Source organism: Parasteatoda tepidariorum, chromosome 10, assembly GCF_982258835.1.
Source record: "Parasteatoda tepidariorum strain Cologne lab strain chromosome 10, Ptep-v5.0, whole genome shotgun sequence".
Classification (NCBI taxonomy): Eukaryota; Metazoa; Arthropoda; class Arachnida; order Araneae; family Theridiidae; genus Parasteatoda; species Parasteatoda tepidariorum.
Window position 1 is genome coordinate 42,927,590 of NC_141764.1, and position 19,046 is coordinate 42,946,635.

Consider the following 19,046-nt stretch of genomic DNA (forward strand, 5'->3'; position numbering starts at 1 on the left):
GAAACAAATATAAATTCCCCTAATAAAATATTAAATTGTGTCATTAATTGTGACGAAAGAGGACATTTTAAGGACTTTCCAGTGTTGAAAAGGATTTTGGAGTCACACTTAAAAATTGACTCCATTAGGGAAAATAGGAATCTACTGGCAGCGCCGATAATGTGATGTAGAATTCGGATATCAGCCACCATCTGTCCAATTATTTAATTAGTGCTGTTGTTTGTGTATGTTTTAGTATTGTATTGTTACCATCATTGATTTTTCCATGATTGAAAAAAATAATAACAATTTTTTAAATTAAATTCTAAATAAAAAATTCACTTTGAAATAGCATGTATATATATAATAAATTGTTGATTTATACCTCCTGTAATTGTTAAAGTGGCAAAGACATATTCCGCTTCTGTAGCACCTGCTTCGTTATGCGCGGACATCAGCAAGTTGTACCATGTAGCAGGTTCAAGTCCTGTCACAACGAACTCCTCGCTCCTCGGGTCAAGGTTACTGGATACTAAAACCCATTCCTTTTGACCCTTAGCCTTGTATTGGACAACGAAAAAAGAAATTGGGCATCCTCCAGGCTTCCACGCATTCAAGTTCAAGATGACAAATGTTGTGTTTATATTAAGGAGTGCAAATTTTTCTGGAGCGATTGGTGCTGCAAAAGGGAAAAATATAGTTTAGAAAGACAAAAATTTAATTGTAACATTTTCGAATGTATAAAATATATTCAAGAAAAAATTATTAAAACCCAATTTTTCAACCAGAGAATTTTTCTTATTAATTTGGGGGGGGCTGCGGGATCGATCCCCGGCCCAGACATAGGATTTTCGGGATGCAGAAAATCCTCAGCTGCCATGTCGTATGATTATGCGGCATGTAAAAGATCCCTGGAGTGCCTTATTGGATCTTGGCATTTCCGGCAAAATTAAATTCCTAGTGCACTTTATTATCCAAATAGAGTCTCGGTGCTGCCATCTAGTGTGGCAGAAACTAGACGACCAAATTAACATGGCCAACGGTATCTCACCCATTGTGGTGGTCCTGAAAGAGTGGATACACTTCTGGAGAACGCACTAGGTCTGCTCATCGGGAAGACTGATTGTGCAGCTCATAGGAAATAAAATAAAAATTTATTAAAGTGGAGATTCATATGATAATTTTCAAGCTTTGAAGCATGACATATGTCGGTTTTTTCAGTATTGATGGCAAAATTTTGAATTTTTAAATACCTTATCCTCAAAAGATACGTTTTAGCTCCCTGAACAAGATATGTTGTTCATTTGTATTTTCAAACAATCCTGATTAACCAGCACTCCTCGTAATTTTAATCTTTTTTTTTAAGTTTTGAAGTAAAATTTGAAATTCTTTTGACTTTTTAAGTCGTATTACCTATAAAAAATTTTGAAATCAAAAGAAAAATAACATCTTTAAATACTCTACTCTTGTTTCAAAATTATTAGTTCTATTAATGTAATTATTGTTATTATCATTATTATTTTTTTTTTACTTATTGCTAAAAGCTAGATTTTGGGCAGCCACCCCCTGCCCACCAACCCCGGAACAAATTTTGCAAAGGGAAGGAAATTTTGCAAAAGATTACTTCGCAATACGGATTTACTTCGTTCGCTCTTTTTGTAATTATGTGCAATATTTCAGTCTAGCCTGGTACACTGGTATTATTTTTAAAATTAAATTATAAAAGTGTGCCTCATAAAAAAAACATTGATTGATTAATTTTGACAGTGAGACATTTCAACACATTACGATTTGATTTGTATGCATAATCAATGCTACCTGTAAATTGCATTCAGAACAAATAGTTCAAGGAATTTCTCTACATAAAAATTATAAATATCAGTGCTTGAAAATACAACAAATTTAAAGCCTTTATTCTAACGTAAACTCGTAAAATTTCTAAACACTAAATAAAATTGTCGGAAAATAAGAAAACATAGGTAAAAGTAGCAGGATAGGTAAAAAGTAAATTAGATTGAATAAATAAGCAACGTATTAGTGGCCGACCTCAGTTCAGTATTTCTTTTGCTGTCAGTAAATATCTTGCGTGAGTGCGTGTTAGTGCGCAAGAAGAAAACCGTCAAAGATTGCATTTTTATAGATACAAGATTATTGCGAAAGTGTTTTTATCAATCATATTCACGTGTACGAAAAAAAATTTATTAGGCAAACCAAGTATTTTTTTATTTCTGAAACAAGAAATAATACAAAAATCATGTTCTAAAATTCAACTTAAGCTAAAACGGAAGACAGAAATTTAAAATTGAGCTGGAAACCAAATTAAAGTGCTGGAATAATAGCAACCAAATGAAATATATAATATTCAAGACGAGTAGCTAGATGCAATAATTAACTCTTCAATTCCAAGCGTTCTCCCTCCAAAAACATATTTTTCTATTTCGTTTGCAAGCATAGAATGCTTACTTTCATTTCTTCCGTAACATATACACCAGCCAGAATATATTTTCGATTTCAGAATTGAGAAGTCGAAAATGCAGATATGGAATAAGGTAGCCGATAAATTATGAAAGAATAACGCATTTAAAAACGTTAACGACACTTAAAGTTATCACATTTTTACATTGTTGTTTCTCAGTAGAAGCTGCAAATCTCAAATTTAGGATAGATTAGGAAACCTTTCAGGATAGGCAATACCGGGCAAAGTGCAAGGAAACTTTATCTTGCGAAAACTACATTACAGGGAGTATCGGAAAATGACACTCAAATCCTCGCAGAATAAGTATTCTGGTTAACCTTAATTATTTATATAGGCTTAACCTTAATTAACTTTAATTATTTATAAAGACTCACCTTAATTATTTATATAGGCTGAATATTAATAAGAACCACGTGGTTTGTAAATGTGATAAAAATGCACGTTAATCACATTGACAAATACTTTACCTGCATTTTGTACTCCGTTTAATCAATTCTAAGTGTGTTCCCCCGTTAATTAAGAGTGATAAGTACGGAATACTTATCACTCTTAAAATTTTGATGCTATTCCTCCAATTCCGTTATGACAAAAACTTTTCATTGATCCATCCTAAATTTATAATCATATTACATTTTTTTGACCTGTCTATATGCTTTAAATATTTCTCTTTCAGTTTCAAATCACTTAGCAATTCCAAAACTTGTTTTGTAAAGAAGGGAGATTTTTCTTTTCAAAAAATGTATCAAAAAGACAAATATAATAAGGAAAACAAATATATATATATATATATATATATATATATATATATATATATATATATAAACTGCTGTTTGTAGAAAATGCAACACCATGAAGGAATCATCAGAATCAAATGAAATTCGCAGCAAATGTCAATTATAGGATATTATGCAAATTAATAAAGTTTCAGAGCCATCGCGCGTGCGTGGCGCGCGCAGCGCCCTTTGAATTGATGCTGAAAGCGTATAAATAAAGTGCTGTAGCGGGACGTTGAAAATAGTCTATGATTATTTGTGAGTGGCAAACGTTTAGTGAGACATGAGTATGCCTCCACGACGGAAGAATAAGAAATTCAAGCAACTTACGGAGTTTGAACGAGGGAGGATAATCGGCCTTCGAGAAGGAGGATTTTCCTATCGCGCAATAGCAGCTCGTATGCAGCGGAACAGTTCCACAGTGATGCGAGTTTGGAAGCAGTGGACCGACGAGCACCGAACAACTCGAAAAACAGGCACTGGACGACAGAAGGTGACGTCAGAGCGCGATGATCGACACCTGCTCCGCATGGCGGTGAATGATCGCACAGCTTCCTCCAGGCAGCTGGCAGCACATTGGTCTACTGCTACAGGTGTACAATTGTCGGCTTCGTCAATTCGTCGTCGTCTGCTGCGCCGTGGATTGCGTGCAAGGGTGCCATTATACAGGATTCCCCTCACGGCGGATCATCGACGGCTGCGTCGGCAGTGGGCTCTTGAGCACAGAGACTGGCGAGCTGATTGGCACCAAGTTGTCTTTTCAGATGAATCACGCTTCAATTTGTGGACCCATGATGGCCGTGTTCGTGTTAGACGTTATGCCGGTCAACGCTGCCTTCCTGAGTGTATTATTGAACGACATAGTGGTCGAACACCCGGAGTTATGGTCTGGGGTGCGATTTCGTATCATGGACGATCCAATTTGATACGAATTGAGGGTAATCTCAATAGCAACAGATACGTCCGTGAAGTGCTACAGCCCGAAGTCGTTCCTTTCCTTCAAGGCATCCCTGGAGCTATCTTTCAGCACGCCCACATGTTGCGCGGACTGTTAGAGACTTCTGTTCAGCACAACGCATGCAACTTCTTCCTTGGCCTGCTTATTCGCCGGATATGTCGCCTATTGAGCACGTGTGGGATATGGTTGGTCGGCGTCTCACTCGTGATCCGCGTCCTGCAGTTTCCAAAGACGAACTTTGGTTGCGCATACAAGCGATATGGAATTCTCTTCCTCAAGCAGATATTCAACATCTGTTTGACTCCATGCCACGTCGTATAGCAGCACTTATTGCAGCGCGTGGTGGCTACACCAAATACTGATTTCGGACGCTTAATTTGTTTCTTTTGTTTTGAAAATTTCATCATTTATTTGTATCAGTACAAGTCGTTTCTGCATTAAATTTCATTTGATTCTGATGATTCTTTCATGGTGTTGCATTTTCTACAAACAGCAGTTTATATATATATATATATATATATATATATATATATATATATATATATATATATATATATATATATATATATATATATTTATATAGATATATATATATATATCTTTATATATATATTTCGTCTGTTCGTGTGTATGTCACTGAACTCCTCCTAAACGGCTGGACTGATTTAAATGAAATTTTCTGTGTACCTTCAGAAGGATTCGAGAATGGTTTAGATTCACAATAGAACATTCTGCCACAAACCGTTCCAGCGGTATCAGCGAAAATCGAAATGGAATTTTCTGATTGGTTAAAAGTTAGCCATTGTTTTAAATTTTGCTGTACACGAATCAGTTTTCAAATATCTTGAAGATAACAACAGTGATATTTTCTATCTTATAGCTCTATTCTTTTAGAAAAGTAAATTACATATACTTTAATATTTAATCATAATTCGGTTCTTTATTTCAGGTGAGCACAAGCACGTAAAATCAACGAGAATAAGTTTCGTAATTATTGGTCGTATCACGGATTTAGTATTGTTAAAACTGTTTAATAAAAATCAAGGCAAAAGCAAATTTTATTCATCTTGCACGCTTTTAATAATTATTTATATTTAGTATGCAATTTTAGCTCAATTTAGTATGCAATTTTTCATTGCTGACAGTTGTCATTTGAAAACTATTAGATTGTTTATTATTACAAAGTTTGCGAATTCACATTCATTTTAATTATTTCATTTAAAAAATAGGAGTAGACTATATTTGAGGGTGCCCCTTGATTCTCACCAAGTTGTGATAGCGGTTGATCTCCAAGCTGGCCGATGTTGAATCCCAATCGTGATTCTGATTCGTTTAAATTTCAGCGTTATTTTTAAATGTTCAACGGTATATGTAATTTCAGAAGTCCGTTAGTTCTATGTTGGATACCGGCTGGTTAGGTTACTTTTGCTTCTGATCAATAGGATCGAAGGTATGTGGGCAGTCATAAAAAAAGGACTTTAGAAAAAAATGTCACCGCCATTCCGATACCACAGACGCCATTTTCAATTCGTATTTCGCCGAATTTATGTGGCGATGGAGGAACACAGATTCTATTCATGATAAATCTAGACAGTATCTAACTGCTATTAGAGAATTCTGTGCACCTAAAACTGAGGAAATTCAAGCTTAATGAATAAGTGAGATGTTTTTTTTTTCCTTTTCTTTCTGTGCTTACTCCATTAATTTTTATTTCGATTCAAAATGCATTTTATTGGGTTTATTAATTTTGCTTACATTGGGTTCATTGCAATTTTATAAAGTTTTGGCCGATGCCGATGTCCGCGCAAACAGGAATGGTGATAAACATAAGTTACCAATTTCGTCAAGGGGCACCCACAAGTATATTTTTACCAAAAATAGATTTTGTTTTAAATTTTATCATTATTATATTTCTTATTTAATTTATTTCATTTTTATTGCTTTTTTATTATTTAAAATAAATACGTGAATTTTCGAATTAGCAAATTTGCGACCACTGTCAACTTCTACATTTCTTTTTGTTTGAAAGAGAATATTTGCAAAGATATGCCGCCTAAACGAATCGCTCTTAGTCGATCAACATCTCAAGCACGCAAGAAGAGAACTAACCGTGTTTCAGAAAAATCGGAGCAACGGGAAGAAAGACTTGAAACTAATCGAGAACACAATGCTTTAGCCTGTTCCTTGGAAACGTCTGGGAAACAGGAAAGAAGACTGTTAACAAATCAACTACACAATTATCAAGCCCGTTCGTCGAAATCATCAGAGCAACGGGATGCAAGAATAAAAATCAATCAAGAACGCACTTCGCTATTCAGACGCTGCCAATACTCTGATTTGAATCTCAGTGCATTTTACTATGATCCGACAACCAACTATAGTCTTTCACCCAAGCGTCATCATCGGAAAAATGGATCAATTATGTATGTTTTGTAGTGCTCTCAAATTTAAGAATGAAACAGCTAAAATTTGCGGTTCTGGAGGCAAAGTGTAACTACCAGATTTAACGTCGTCAGCCGAGCCATTATCAACGTTGTTATCGGGTCAAGCAAATCAATAGAAACTTTTCTTGGCGAATATAGGTCAGTACATTCGTGTTTCCAAATGACTTCATTCGGTGCTGCTACAAGTATCGGTGCGCATATGGACAGCTAGAGTTATTTATTACATTCACATGCAATCCTGCTTGAGCTAAAATTAAAAAGCTTTAGTAACTTAGGCAAACATCATCGGATCTTCATGATGCATTATCACACGTGAGTTAAAACAAATATTAAGGGTTTTATTGCGAAAAGTCATGTTTTTAGAGAGACACGGTGTTTGATGCATTTTATTGAACGGCAGAAAAAGAGAATTGCCACATGATTTGGCTTATTGAAAAACTCACACCAGGACAAATTGGTCAGCTCATATCAGCAGAAATATTCAAGACGCCATTGATCCAGAATTATTTCAGATCATTATCCAAAATATGTTTCATGGTTGGTGTGCATCACCATACATGTCTGTTTGAAAATGCACTAACGATATCCTAGAGAATTAACTGTTGAGACTATCACTGGTTTTTTCACCATTAAATAAAATTCTCTATTCAAATCATAATCACAAATCTCATTTACACACTTAAATACAAAATTTAAATTCAAACTGAAAGCTTTGCAACGCACGCAGGGTACAGCTAGTATATATATATATTAAGAAATATCATGTTTTATCAAGCCTAAATGACAGTTTACATTCAACAAAGCTCGACTGCTATGATTTTTTAACCCTAAGAATAATATTAATCTCCTGGGCCAATTTATTTACTAATTTTGATAAGCTTTTATCAAAAGAACAACTCTTAATTACCCTAACGTAATTACGAAACATTTTTTTCAAAAATTGTTTGCTCTTGTTTAATTGAAAAATGGGTAATTAGGGAAGATAGAAAGGCTCTTTGCGGTAATGCTTTTTTCTCCTTTTAATTTCAAAATTCACTTTTTTTTCAATTATTCGAGAACAATTTTTCTGATCAAATCCAAAACTAAAAAAAAAGAAAAAAGAAAAAAAAATTTACTTAAAGTTAATTAAATAGTTTATTGACGAGGCTTCATATTCTTTTAATTATTGTCCTTAATATAATGATGTTTCCACTTAAAATACTTCACACAGAAAAAATATTTGCAATATTCAAAAAATTTTTTTTAACTGTGTTCATTTTTGCGACTGGTATACAAGATACATTAGGAAATAAATTTACCAGACAAAATTTAAATAAACTTACCATTTAAAAGCCATTATGCATTTTTAGCTATGTTTCATTTATTTATAATTTTTTTTTTTTTGCTTCCATATAAACAATTATTACATTTATTAATTTTACTTTCATATAATAAGTAATAAACTATATTTTAGTTTTGTTACATTTTAACTTGTGAATTAACAGAAACTTTAGCTTAATTCATATTCTCAAACTTTTTCCGAGTTGCGGCAATTTTATTTACTTATTGTATATGTTTCACATGCGTAAAATTTTGTAATAAAACTGTGGAAGCAAGTGGTGGAAATACATATAACACTGTTAATACAACTCATACTTAAAAACCTCCTAAATAATTTAATTTCATTAAAGAGGAGTTATTGAAGAGGAGTAAATATAAATAATATAAGAAAAGATATTGTAGTTGGTAAACAAGATGCATTAGGAAATAAATTTACCAGTTATACGTTAACTTACCATTTCAAGGCCATTAGCTATTTTCAGCTATGTTTCATGCATTTATAATTATTACAATTATTTTGCTTTCATCACTGTAATTATTACATATATTAATTTTACTTTAATATAAGAAGTTTAATATAATAACTATGTTTTACATTTTTCCCCCGTGAATAAGCCTAAACTTTAGTTTAAATCAAACTTTTTCTGAGTTTTCAGCATTTTTATCCACATATTGTATACGTTCATATGATTACGGAGCAAAAGCTATCGAAGTGAATGGTGAGAATGTAACTTTATGGTGAAAATATATTTATAAAGTTAATACAACGAATTGACTTTATAAATATATTTTCAATTAATTAATATTAGACTTTATTAACTGTTTAATATTAGGCGGTGGACCTTGGAGGTTTAATATTAGACTTGAACATCTTGAGGAACATCAAGAGAGGATTCCGTAGTTGATTTGTTTTAAAGCTCCTAATTTCCAACAGGAAATCAAGCCAGTTTTGATGTTTTTCTTTGTAGTAAATTATTAGATTTCGATAGCAAATTTGATTTTTCCTCGTTTAAATAATAATTTTCAACCCTTAGCTATAGAATTTTTTATTTAAATTTTCACAACTATTTTAAATGTGTATATTTAAAACAGTCGTTACGGATTATAAAGAATAACACTTATGAAACTTTTCAAAGTTAAGCAACAGTCATTTTATCATATCTTTCATCATATTTAAGGCTTAAAGTTTGCAAAAGAGTCTATACATTCATATACAACATTGTTATAGATAAAATCATTAGCGAACATTGATAAAGATAAAATCTCCACGTAAATCATTTCCGCAACAGCCGGGCCAAGGAGGTTATGAAGAGCAAATCTTGACTATTTCATGACCTCCTTCATGGTTGTTGTGTCAATGTGGTCAGCACTAGCCGGTACCCATCGAGTGGGGATCAAACCACAGTATTTCATATTAGCAGATCAATTCTCTAACAACTGCACAAAAATCTTCATATAGTTCAAAACATTTTTAGATAAAATAAACACCCACTGAATACATATTTTACTACGAATAACTTTCATAGTTTTTTCTGCCAAATGACAATAGATGAATCAGTTAAAGACAAACTGAAAAGACTGATTACCCTAGAGGTGCTCAAAGCAGCAACAGTAGTTCACTACCAATCTCAATTTGAAATATATGTATTCCAAAAGACAAAAAAGTATTTTCATTTTCACTTCTGACATATTTTTAAGGTGAAATTTGAGTGATTTTGCAAATCAAAATTCGATAGATCATCTTACGAAAATTTGAATGGCAAGAGTAAGATGTTATACATTTATCTACATTATACTTAACATATTATGCTTTATCTATGTATAGTAATTATGCACAATACCAGTGTACAGTAAATCAAAAGGAACGGATCACTCTAGATAATTTTTGATCTAATGATCGGATCTTCACGTTATAGAACTCAATCTTCATGGTGGCCTCAAATATGCTAATTAATTACAGAAGACGATATTTTAAGTTAGGAGGAAATCAGACACGAAAACGTACTTTATCAGAATAAACGTAAATTTTTTTGGCGAATTCCGATTTCTGATCCCCGAAATATAGGGGGTAGCCTCAAACTGGGAAATATGGTATCCATAGTTTGATCAGGAGAGTCGTCCGAACTTTGGACCCCTTAATTTTAATTTTACTTCTTGCGTATTTCGTATTATCTTGAGAACTTTTTAAGTGAATTTAAATTGTGAATTAATTTTTTGCGCAAAATTCTAAAATCTGTTTGTTTTAATATAATTCTTTTCAAAAAAATAAATTTTAGTAAATATGTATTATGTTTAATAATTTAAAATGCTTTGAATTATTTAATAAGCTAATATACATATACTAATATCCAAAAATACTCATATACTAATATACAAATTTAGTAAATGAAATCTTGCTCAAATATAAAAATATTTTCTTTTTCGAAATACTTTCCTTAAATTCCATAAATTTTATCACGCGAAAAAATTTTACGCAGGAATTTTTTAGAGTAACTCATTATTTTTAATTTATGTATTCATTTTTTGTTTACTGTTATTCCCAATCTGCCTACATTCAATAGTTAAAATATTAAACATAACAAAGTACTCTAGCAACATTTAGATTTATATTACATGCAAAGATTTTAAAAATTCAATGCAGCAAAAATATGAAGGAACTAAACAAACATTGACCAAAAAAAAGACTTGAACTGTTTTAAAAATATTCTTTGGCATAAAAAAGTGCCCTTTTCTCATATCCAACTTTAAAATTCTGAGAGGTTTAAAATCTTTTTAATTAGCAGCCAACTAAAATGAGAACACGATTTTTTAAAAAAGTATTCAGTTAATCCAAATGTAATTTTTTTCTCCCTTTGTTAAAAAAAGTAGACTTCAAGGAAAAATAATTATTGTTTACATTTCTATTAGAACTTTAACATTAGACATTCTTTTAAACATAAAAATCAGAGTTAAATTCACTAAGCAAACATCTTTAAAATTTATCAGCAATTCATGAGTTATTAACCGTGTAATTGATGTAGATTGGAAAACTTTTCGAGCTTGACTTATTAAATAAATAAAACACTTTTAAAAAAATATATGCTTGTCAGATTCAAAGATTTCCCCCATCCTTTTATGTATTCATTATTTATACTGCTGAATCAATATTGTAAGTTAATTTTTTTCCTACAAATTTCTTTCCCCAAATAAATTGCAGACTTAAGTATATTTTCGTGAAGAATATTCATTTTAAATTAGAATTTGTTAGATATTTTTCATGCTTGACAAACGTATGGAGTTTATTTTTTCAACTATCTAATTAGAGATGAAAGAAATGCGCTTTATTTTTAACTAGCTGAATACCCGTTCTTCGAGGTGAATAAAAAATAATTAAAGTATCAATAAATCACAGTAGAGAAACACTATGAAATCATGCTCATAACAGAAAAGCACATAGCGACGCAATGAAAGAGCTTAATTGAAGAACCAGGTAAGTGACATTTTTAGGGGAATTAATGAATCACTGGTTTTGCTTTTTTTAAAATCTTAATACAACTAATCACATAAATTTTTAGTATACTAGTATAATTTTTTTATTTAGGAAGTAAGGTTTTATTTCTTAAGTAGTTAGGTTTTATTTAAAATTCGGAACAATAACGCGAAGAATCCCGTCTTCTATTAAATTGGTAATAAAATATTTTGGTACAACTTTTTTTTTCATTCTGAAAATGTCACTTACCTGCTTCTTCCACTAAATTTTTCAATTAATACAGCTAAAATAATTTCATTTTTTTATTTAATATTATTTGTTGCCATTTACGGTTGCTTTACGTTATTGAAGTACGTAAAACTTGTTTTTTAATCGAATAGTGGAGTAAGGCGGGGTAGCTCAATTTTGTAGAAATTTCTTCTGTTCACTAACGAACAAACTCTGAATTACCCTTTACTAGTCAAGAAGAAGGATCTGTCACATTGGTTTGTTCTAGTCGATTAATTCATGGCATCTGTGTAGGTAAGTTCGTTTTGCTATGTCAACACTCTAATGTTCTTAGGTTTTAAAATTAGCCTTATTTATTGATCATTACAATTATAAAAATTATTTTCAGTTCGAATTATTTTACGTTTTTTAAAGATTCATACTTAAACGAACAATAACAATAACGATTTAGGTCAAGTAGTACTGTTCAGTTTCGTTTCGATAACCATTGCACTGGCTGTAAGACGGAGTACTACCAGCTCTTGTCCACTATAGATGTGTGTCTATGATGGGCTCAAGAAAGCTGCAGTGCAGCGGAGGAAGAACATAATTGCAATTGCATGCAAGACTAAATAAAAGTTTCTCGGGCATCAGGGCAAAATATATTGCAGGCTCCTTTCTCAAAGCACAAAAAGCCTTATTTTCCTATTTTGCAGAATCTTTAATGACCCTTTGTAGAAAATTGTAGCTTTACAATTTTAATTTTATATAAAAAAAAATTTTTTAAAAATTATTATCACTGTATTTTTTGTAAAGAATTTTCGCCTTGCCCTCTGCTATCCTAGGCATCGGGACCATCGCCCTTCTTCCCTTGAGTACGATCTTGGCTGCATCACATGTAAATTATATGCATAATTTTCTAAAACCATCATATAAAATAGAAATATCTGCCACTTTTTCACTGAAATTCTAATTTTCTAAATTTCCAATACAGTTAACAGGTATGCCCGGTTCTACCCCACAAGTGATGAAGGATCATATAATTTGACTTTTTCTAAAAATAAAATCATTTATTAAAAAAAAATAGTACATATCTGACTTAGCAGGAATATTGTGCAAAACTAAACAATGAATATCTTGATTAAATCTGACATTTTCTAAGTCGAACAATTTAGCTCCAACAATTCATCCAGTCCAGTCTCCCATCTTACCCAACTTTCAACTATATTATTATGGGACAAAATGTTTAATATATATATATATATATATATATATATATATATATATATATATATATATATATATATATATATATATATATATATATATATATATATATATATATATATATATATATATATATATATATATATATATATATATATATATATATATATATATATATATATATATATATATATATATATATATATATATATATATATATATATATATATATATATATATATATATATATATATATATATATATATATATATATATATATAAGTAATTTTTGAGCATATGCATTCTAGTTGGGGTTAAAAATATTAATTTTTTTTAATTATTTAATGTGCTTTAATTTAAAAATTATACCTAAATTTAATTTATTTAATACTTATATTGTTCATTTAATCTTTAATTTAGTATAATTTAATTTAATGCGTCATTTAATTTGATAATTATATTTGAAATAATGCTAAGAGAAATAAGATTTCTGGCTTGAATGTCTTAAAATGAAATTCAGCTCACTTATCATAAATAGACAATGCCATGCTTAATATGTGTTTTGATATAACTTGTTCTATTAAAATGCATCGGTTAAAAATAAATAATGAAATGAAAATTAAATAAAAACATGGATTTTCTAAAAAGGATAAGATAAATTTTTTCTTGTCAAATCTAAAAACGTCGGGTGCAGCGCTTTTGGGAGAGAAAAGAGGGATTTTTCTTATATCGATACTGAAGGATATTTATTATGAAAGTGATGTTCACTTTTCGTTAAGTGCAAAAATATCAAACTTGTTTTCTCCTTTTTAATTCCTTAATATATATATATATATATATATATATATATATATATATATATATATATATATATATATATATATATATATATATATATATATATATATATATAAAAGTCAAAATGGATTACTGTTCAAGTTACTATCACTATATTTTTTAAAGCAAATTGTACTAGCATAGGGTATATAGCTCCAGTTACGACGCGATCAAACTCAGTAATTGGAATAAGTTTCTAAGAGTCATTTTTGTATTACTTTAACGGTCAGGAAATGATCGTAATTTGCACTGTCAATAGTTGCGGAGCCTCCCTAAATATATGAGCGCTCTAGCAAATCGAAAGTTGACGTAATTTGGATTGTAATATTTGACGCTTACAGATACGGTAGCCAGTTTAACATATACATTGATTTAATGAACAATCATATTACGATACTTTAAATAACTGACCATAATATTTATAAAAACTAAGTAGGTAGTTACTTTATAATTAATAATAAATAATAATAATAAATTTCAGTTGAAGAGGCTATTTTAAAATTCAAATGGAACTAATTTGTTTTTTTGTTTTTTTTAAGTTGATGCAATTTAACGGTCAAGTTTTTATAAGTTCGCAAAATTATTATAACTTTTTATTAATTGAAAATAATATTTCTTTCCCACTCGTAAATGCATCTAAGCAATTGTGAAGTTATTGAAAAATTAAAAGACATGGTGCTGCCATCTATATTTCGTTACAATGTGATCTAAATTAGTATGCAAATGTCCGAAATCTATTTAAAATGATTATTATTATTTCTTCTTATTTATTAATAAAATCCTAGTTTTTCAATGTAATAACAAAAATACATAATTAAATAAATCTAAATGATAGTGCAAATATATTCACTCATGAGATCTAACGTTTTAAATTTGAATTACTGCTAGACAGGGAAACGTCTTCGAATACTGACTACCGTGCCCTAATTTTAAACAATTAACGATAATAAATACTTGAATATCTTTTAACATAGCTTTTTCTTCCTCATTATAATTTAAAATTTTATGTGGTAAATCTATTATAACGAGCTCTTTTAAATCTTGCAGCGGAGGAGCACATAAGTCTATGTATACTATTGCTAAAACAAAAAGTTATTTTAATACATATAAATAAATTTAAAAAAAATTGCTTTTAAAATCAACTGTGAACTTTTCTATCTATTATATTTCGAATTCTCATGCGATCTTTTAATTAATTAATTTTATTTCAGTCAGTGCAAATAAAACAATTAAATCTGAATTTCGGAAAATTTGAAATAGTGCAGTGCTGCCATCTGTTTTCAAGATACGACAACATTGGTGTAGCCAGGACGCAAAATCTGTAAATCGCTGCTTTAATGATTCTTATTAACGAAGATTTTCGTTTGAAGCATTGAAACATACAATAGCGAAAAATTTTAGCTAAGTTCTTTCTTAACGGAAGCGGAGAAAAAAAGTTGGTTAGATCATAAATTAAACTAATTTTTTTTCTAAAAGTGCAAATTGTCAGTTTCTTATTATGGATGACTTACAAGACTTTGATTTCTGAAAATGTTTTTGAAGAAAATTTTAAGACAAGTCAAATATTTTTTCAAAGGAAAGTAATTCTCAAAAATAAGTGAAATGAGTCTTAAAAATATTAATGAGTTTAGTGGATTCCTATAGATTGTAAAATATATGTCGACTTGGAAACAATATTTGTTTTCGTTTCTTTTAGCGTAGGCATGGAGTTAAATAAAAACAAACCAATAAAGTTGTCAATGGCTCTTAAATCACAATCAAAGTTTGTACAGAATTTTAACTTTTTATAATAAAAGAAGCAATCTCTCAATTTCGAAGGCATTAAAATGTAAAAACTAAAACAGTGCTGCCATCTATATTTCGCTGTTAACTCCTTAACTCTAAAAGCATCTATAACTAAACTTCAGAAACATCTTAATTTTCTCTTTTAGTGAAATGACTTTCATTCAAAATTTTATATATATATATATATATATATATATATATATATATATATATATATATATATATACAAAAAAACAAAGAAAAATAATAGACATATGAAAAAGGGGGGAAAATAATAAGTAAAAAATAACAAACAACAGTTTATTAAAAATAATAATAAAAAAAAAAAAAAAAAAAAAAATCATGAAATGTTAATTAAAAAACCGGAAAAAAAAGGATATAATCTTTTCTTCAGCCTACACGATTATATCCGCAAAACAGAGTGCTTTCTGATATTGTATCAATAAAGCCAAAGCTAAATAATTTAATACAATAGTGTGAGGAGCACTCAAAAAATTTTTTTAAAAAATAACAACAAATGAAATAGATCACAAAAAGTACAAATAAGTAAAAATAACATGTAAAAACAGATAATAAAATAAAAATAAAAAACATTAAAAAGGGGAGACTATAAAGCGAGCAGCAAAATCAGTTCAACTTACATGGACGGATATTTTTCAAGAATGATTTAAAAATGTTTTCGCAGAAAGATTGCCAGATTACAAAATATGAAAACAAAAGCGCAAATTGAGTGTAACAAGAGGGTTTTAAAGTGTCGTTCTTACTGCACTGTTGAAGTGATTTGTTATTCTGAGTTTTGATTTGTTAGTTACCAAGGATGGGCCCGAAATGGATGTGCGCAAGGTAATATTATACTGGATAATTGTAAAAATTGATCATAAATAGTTTTAGAAGATAGATGTTTATTTAAGAAAAAGTATAAAATAGAAAAGAGAAACATAAATTGCCTGTTTTGCAGATAATTTTAGCCGGGGATTTGCATGATATGGATTAGTACATAGAAAAATTATTTAAATTATCAAAGAAAAAATTCTTTCAATAGATAATTTTGACACGGATTTGCCCGAAATGGATTTGCACATGGAAAAATTAACAAAGAAAAAATCTAAGTAGATAATTTTAGCCACTGATTTGCCCGAAATGGATTTGCACATGGAAAATTGTATAAATTAATAAAGAAATTTTTAGCAAGCAATTTTATCCACGGATTTGCCCGTAATGGATTTGCACATGGAAAAACTGTATAGATTAACAAAGAAAATTATTTAGTAAAGGAATTTTTAGTAATTAATTCTAACCACGGAATTGCCCGAAATGGATTTGCACGTGGAAAAATTATACAAATTAACAAAGAAATAATTTTGGCAATGGATTTACCTGAAATGGATTTGCACATGGGAAAATCATAAAAATTAACAAAAAAAATGTTTAATAAATATATCCACCAAAATATACGATTAATTCAATGATTTTATATAAAATTTTATTACATTAGTTGGGTATCCATTGTTTTTTATCAGATTTTGAAAGAGTTTATCGATTTGTTTTTTGGATAAATAAATATTACTACATATTCTTTTAATTCTGTTCATTTCATTAAAAGTGGTATTTAAATAGATGCTCCTAGAAACATTAGAATTCCAAGTAACTAGTTTATTAATATTAAAATTAAAATCATTTCTTTTATCGTATAAATCAGAGGTTCCCAAACTTTTTTTTCTCGTGGACCACTTTCAAAGTTTTACTATTTTCGGTAGACCCCCTGCTGCTACATTTCTACTGTATTCCCAAAACTCCTAAGAAATATCGCCCTAAATTGGGGGTGCTAAGAAGGGAGAAAAAGTAGCACATTTTCTTGTATCCTATTTATTAAAATAATACTTGTGGTTATACAAAATTATAAACATTTATTATTACAAAAAAATCAACAATGAACTCAGAAATGTAAATCAACAATAAAAAATAGTCATACTTTTAATGAGACTGATGCACTTGATGAATTGACAGCAAATTATCAATATTTGGCTTCAGTTTTGTAAGAAGTAATCTCAAATTTCCCCATTCTGTGATGTTCAATCTGCTATATTTTTTTTGTTAACAGCAGGTTGGTAACGGCACTGAAACTTCTTTCGACAAGATATGACGAGGGAAACGCTATCAAAAATTTTCTCGCAATTTCCTATAGCTCAGGATATTTTTCGGGGATTTCTGCCTGCAGCCAAAATGTTTGATAGCCTTTTTTAAATTCCACCTTCAGTTAGTTCCTCGTTGGTGCTAATTTCAATTTACCAAGAAAAGCCGAAATTACCCCCTTTGTTTTTATTAAATTAAGGCTGTCCACTTGTAACTGCAAGTTGACGTCATTGAATTTTATGAATAAATCTGTTAAGTACGCAATATCCGCTTTATATTTGATCAGATTTTCTTTTAAATCTGGTGTTTTAGTTTCCAGACTGTGATGTTGCTACATCACACGTGCGTTGTTTTTCTACTCCTCAATAGTTTTTTCAGTTTTCGTTCTTTTTAACCGCAATAGCCTTTTACTTCATTTAACTTGTTTGACTCTTTTTTCGTATCGATTAACCCTACCCTAACTTTAACCGTATATCGTTTTTTTCGCTTTTCCGCGTGCCTTCTTGGCGACAGTCGAAGAAGCCACCGTGAGAGAGAAGCATCGCTCTCATTTTTATGATAGCTTCAAGGCTCTTGCCTTTCTGCTCAACAATTGTCCCTTTTTACAAGAAATAACTATGGAGATTCATTAAGTCAAAAATTTAACAAAATAATTTCAAGACTCAGATAATTTGTTGATTGTATAAGAACTGGAATCCATCTTCATTCAAAATGAAAATTATCTTTTTTGTCTAAGATGTGAGTTTTTCCCCACGAGATCCCGTATGTGTTAACACCACCTGTCCGGAGCCACCAGCATCTAAGAATCAGTCATGAGAAGTAGAAATAAAGTTCCTTAAAATTTCCTAAAAGAACTCTTAAATGTTTCAAATCCAAGTAGCACCATTAGACCACACGATCCTGGAGATCCTTCTGGAACGAAGGGTCAGGTAATTGATTTGAACAACATCTCACTATTACGATCACTCTTTTATGTTTTTATTTATTTCATTCAATATATATATTTAAAATCATAACGATATAACACAGACACTCTATCACTGATTCGAAAAGTGAATAAAATCTCGATAAGCATGCACCTTTCGACAACAAGCGTACTTCAGTATGCAAAAGTAGTCGTTGGAAATCTTCATCATTTTCATCGCACAATAGTGCAAATAAACGGGTATTCAAAACATTGCTTCTTATTTTATTAACTGCGCTAATCATAAATTGAGGCGATTGGGGCAATCTATCACTCAAATTTTTCGCTACAAGGTGTTGTCGGTGGATGACACAGTGAATTGCAATTAGTCCTGGTATTATTCTTTTAAGATAGCTTATAAACCCACGATATCACCCGAACATGGCAGGAGCGTCATCTGCTGCCACCGAAATTATATTTGTAAATGGAATAGATTTTTCTGTAAAAAAAAATCACTCAGGACTATCGATTCGC

General features: G+C 30.3%; 1 protein-coding gene across 1 annotated transcript in view; it reads right to left on the bottom strand.

Annotated features, from left to right (window-relative positions):
* Nucleotides 1-19,046, bottom strand: part of LOC122271584 (cell adhesion molecule Dscam1) — a 445,844-nt gene that overhangs the window by 64,570 nt on the left and 362,228 nt on the right. Inside the window, exon 20 of the mRNA XM_071184629.2 lies at nucleotides 365-658. Coding sequence (XP_071040730.2) covers nucleotides 365-658 — 294 coding nt within the window. The remainder of the gene's footprint in view (nucleotides 1-364; nucleotides 659-19,046) is intronic.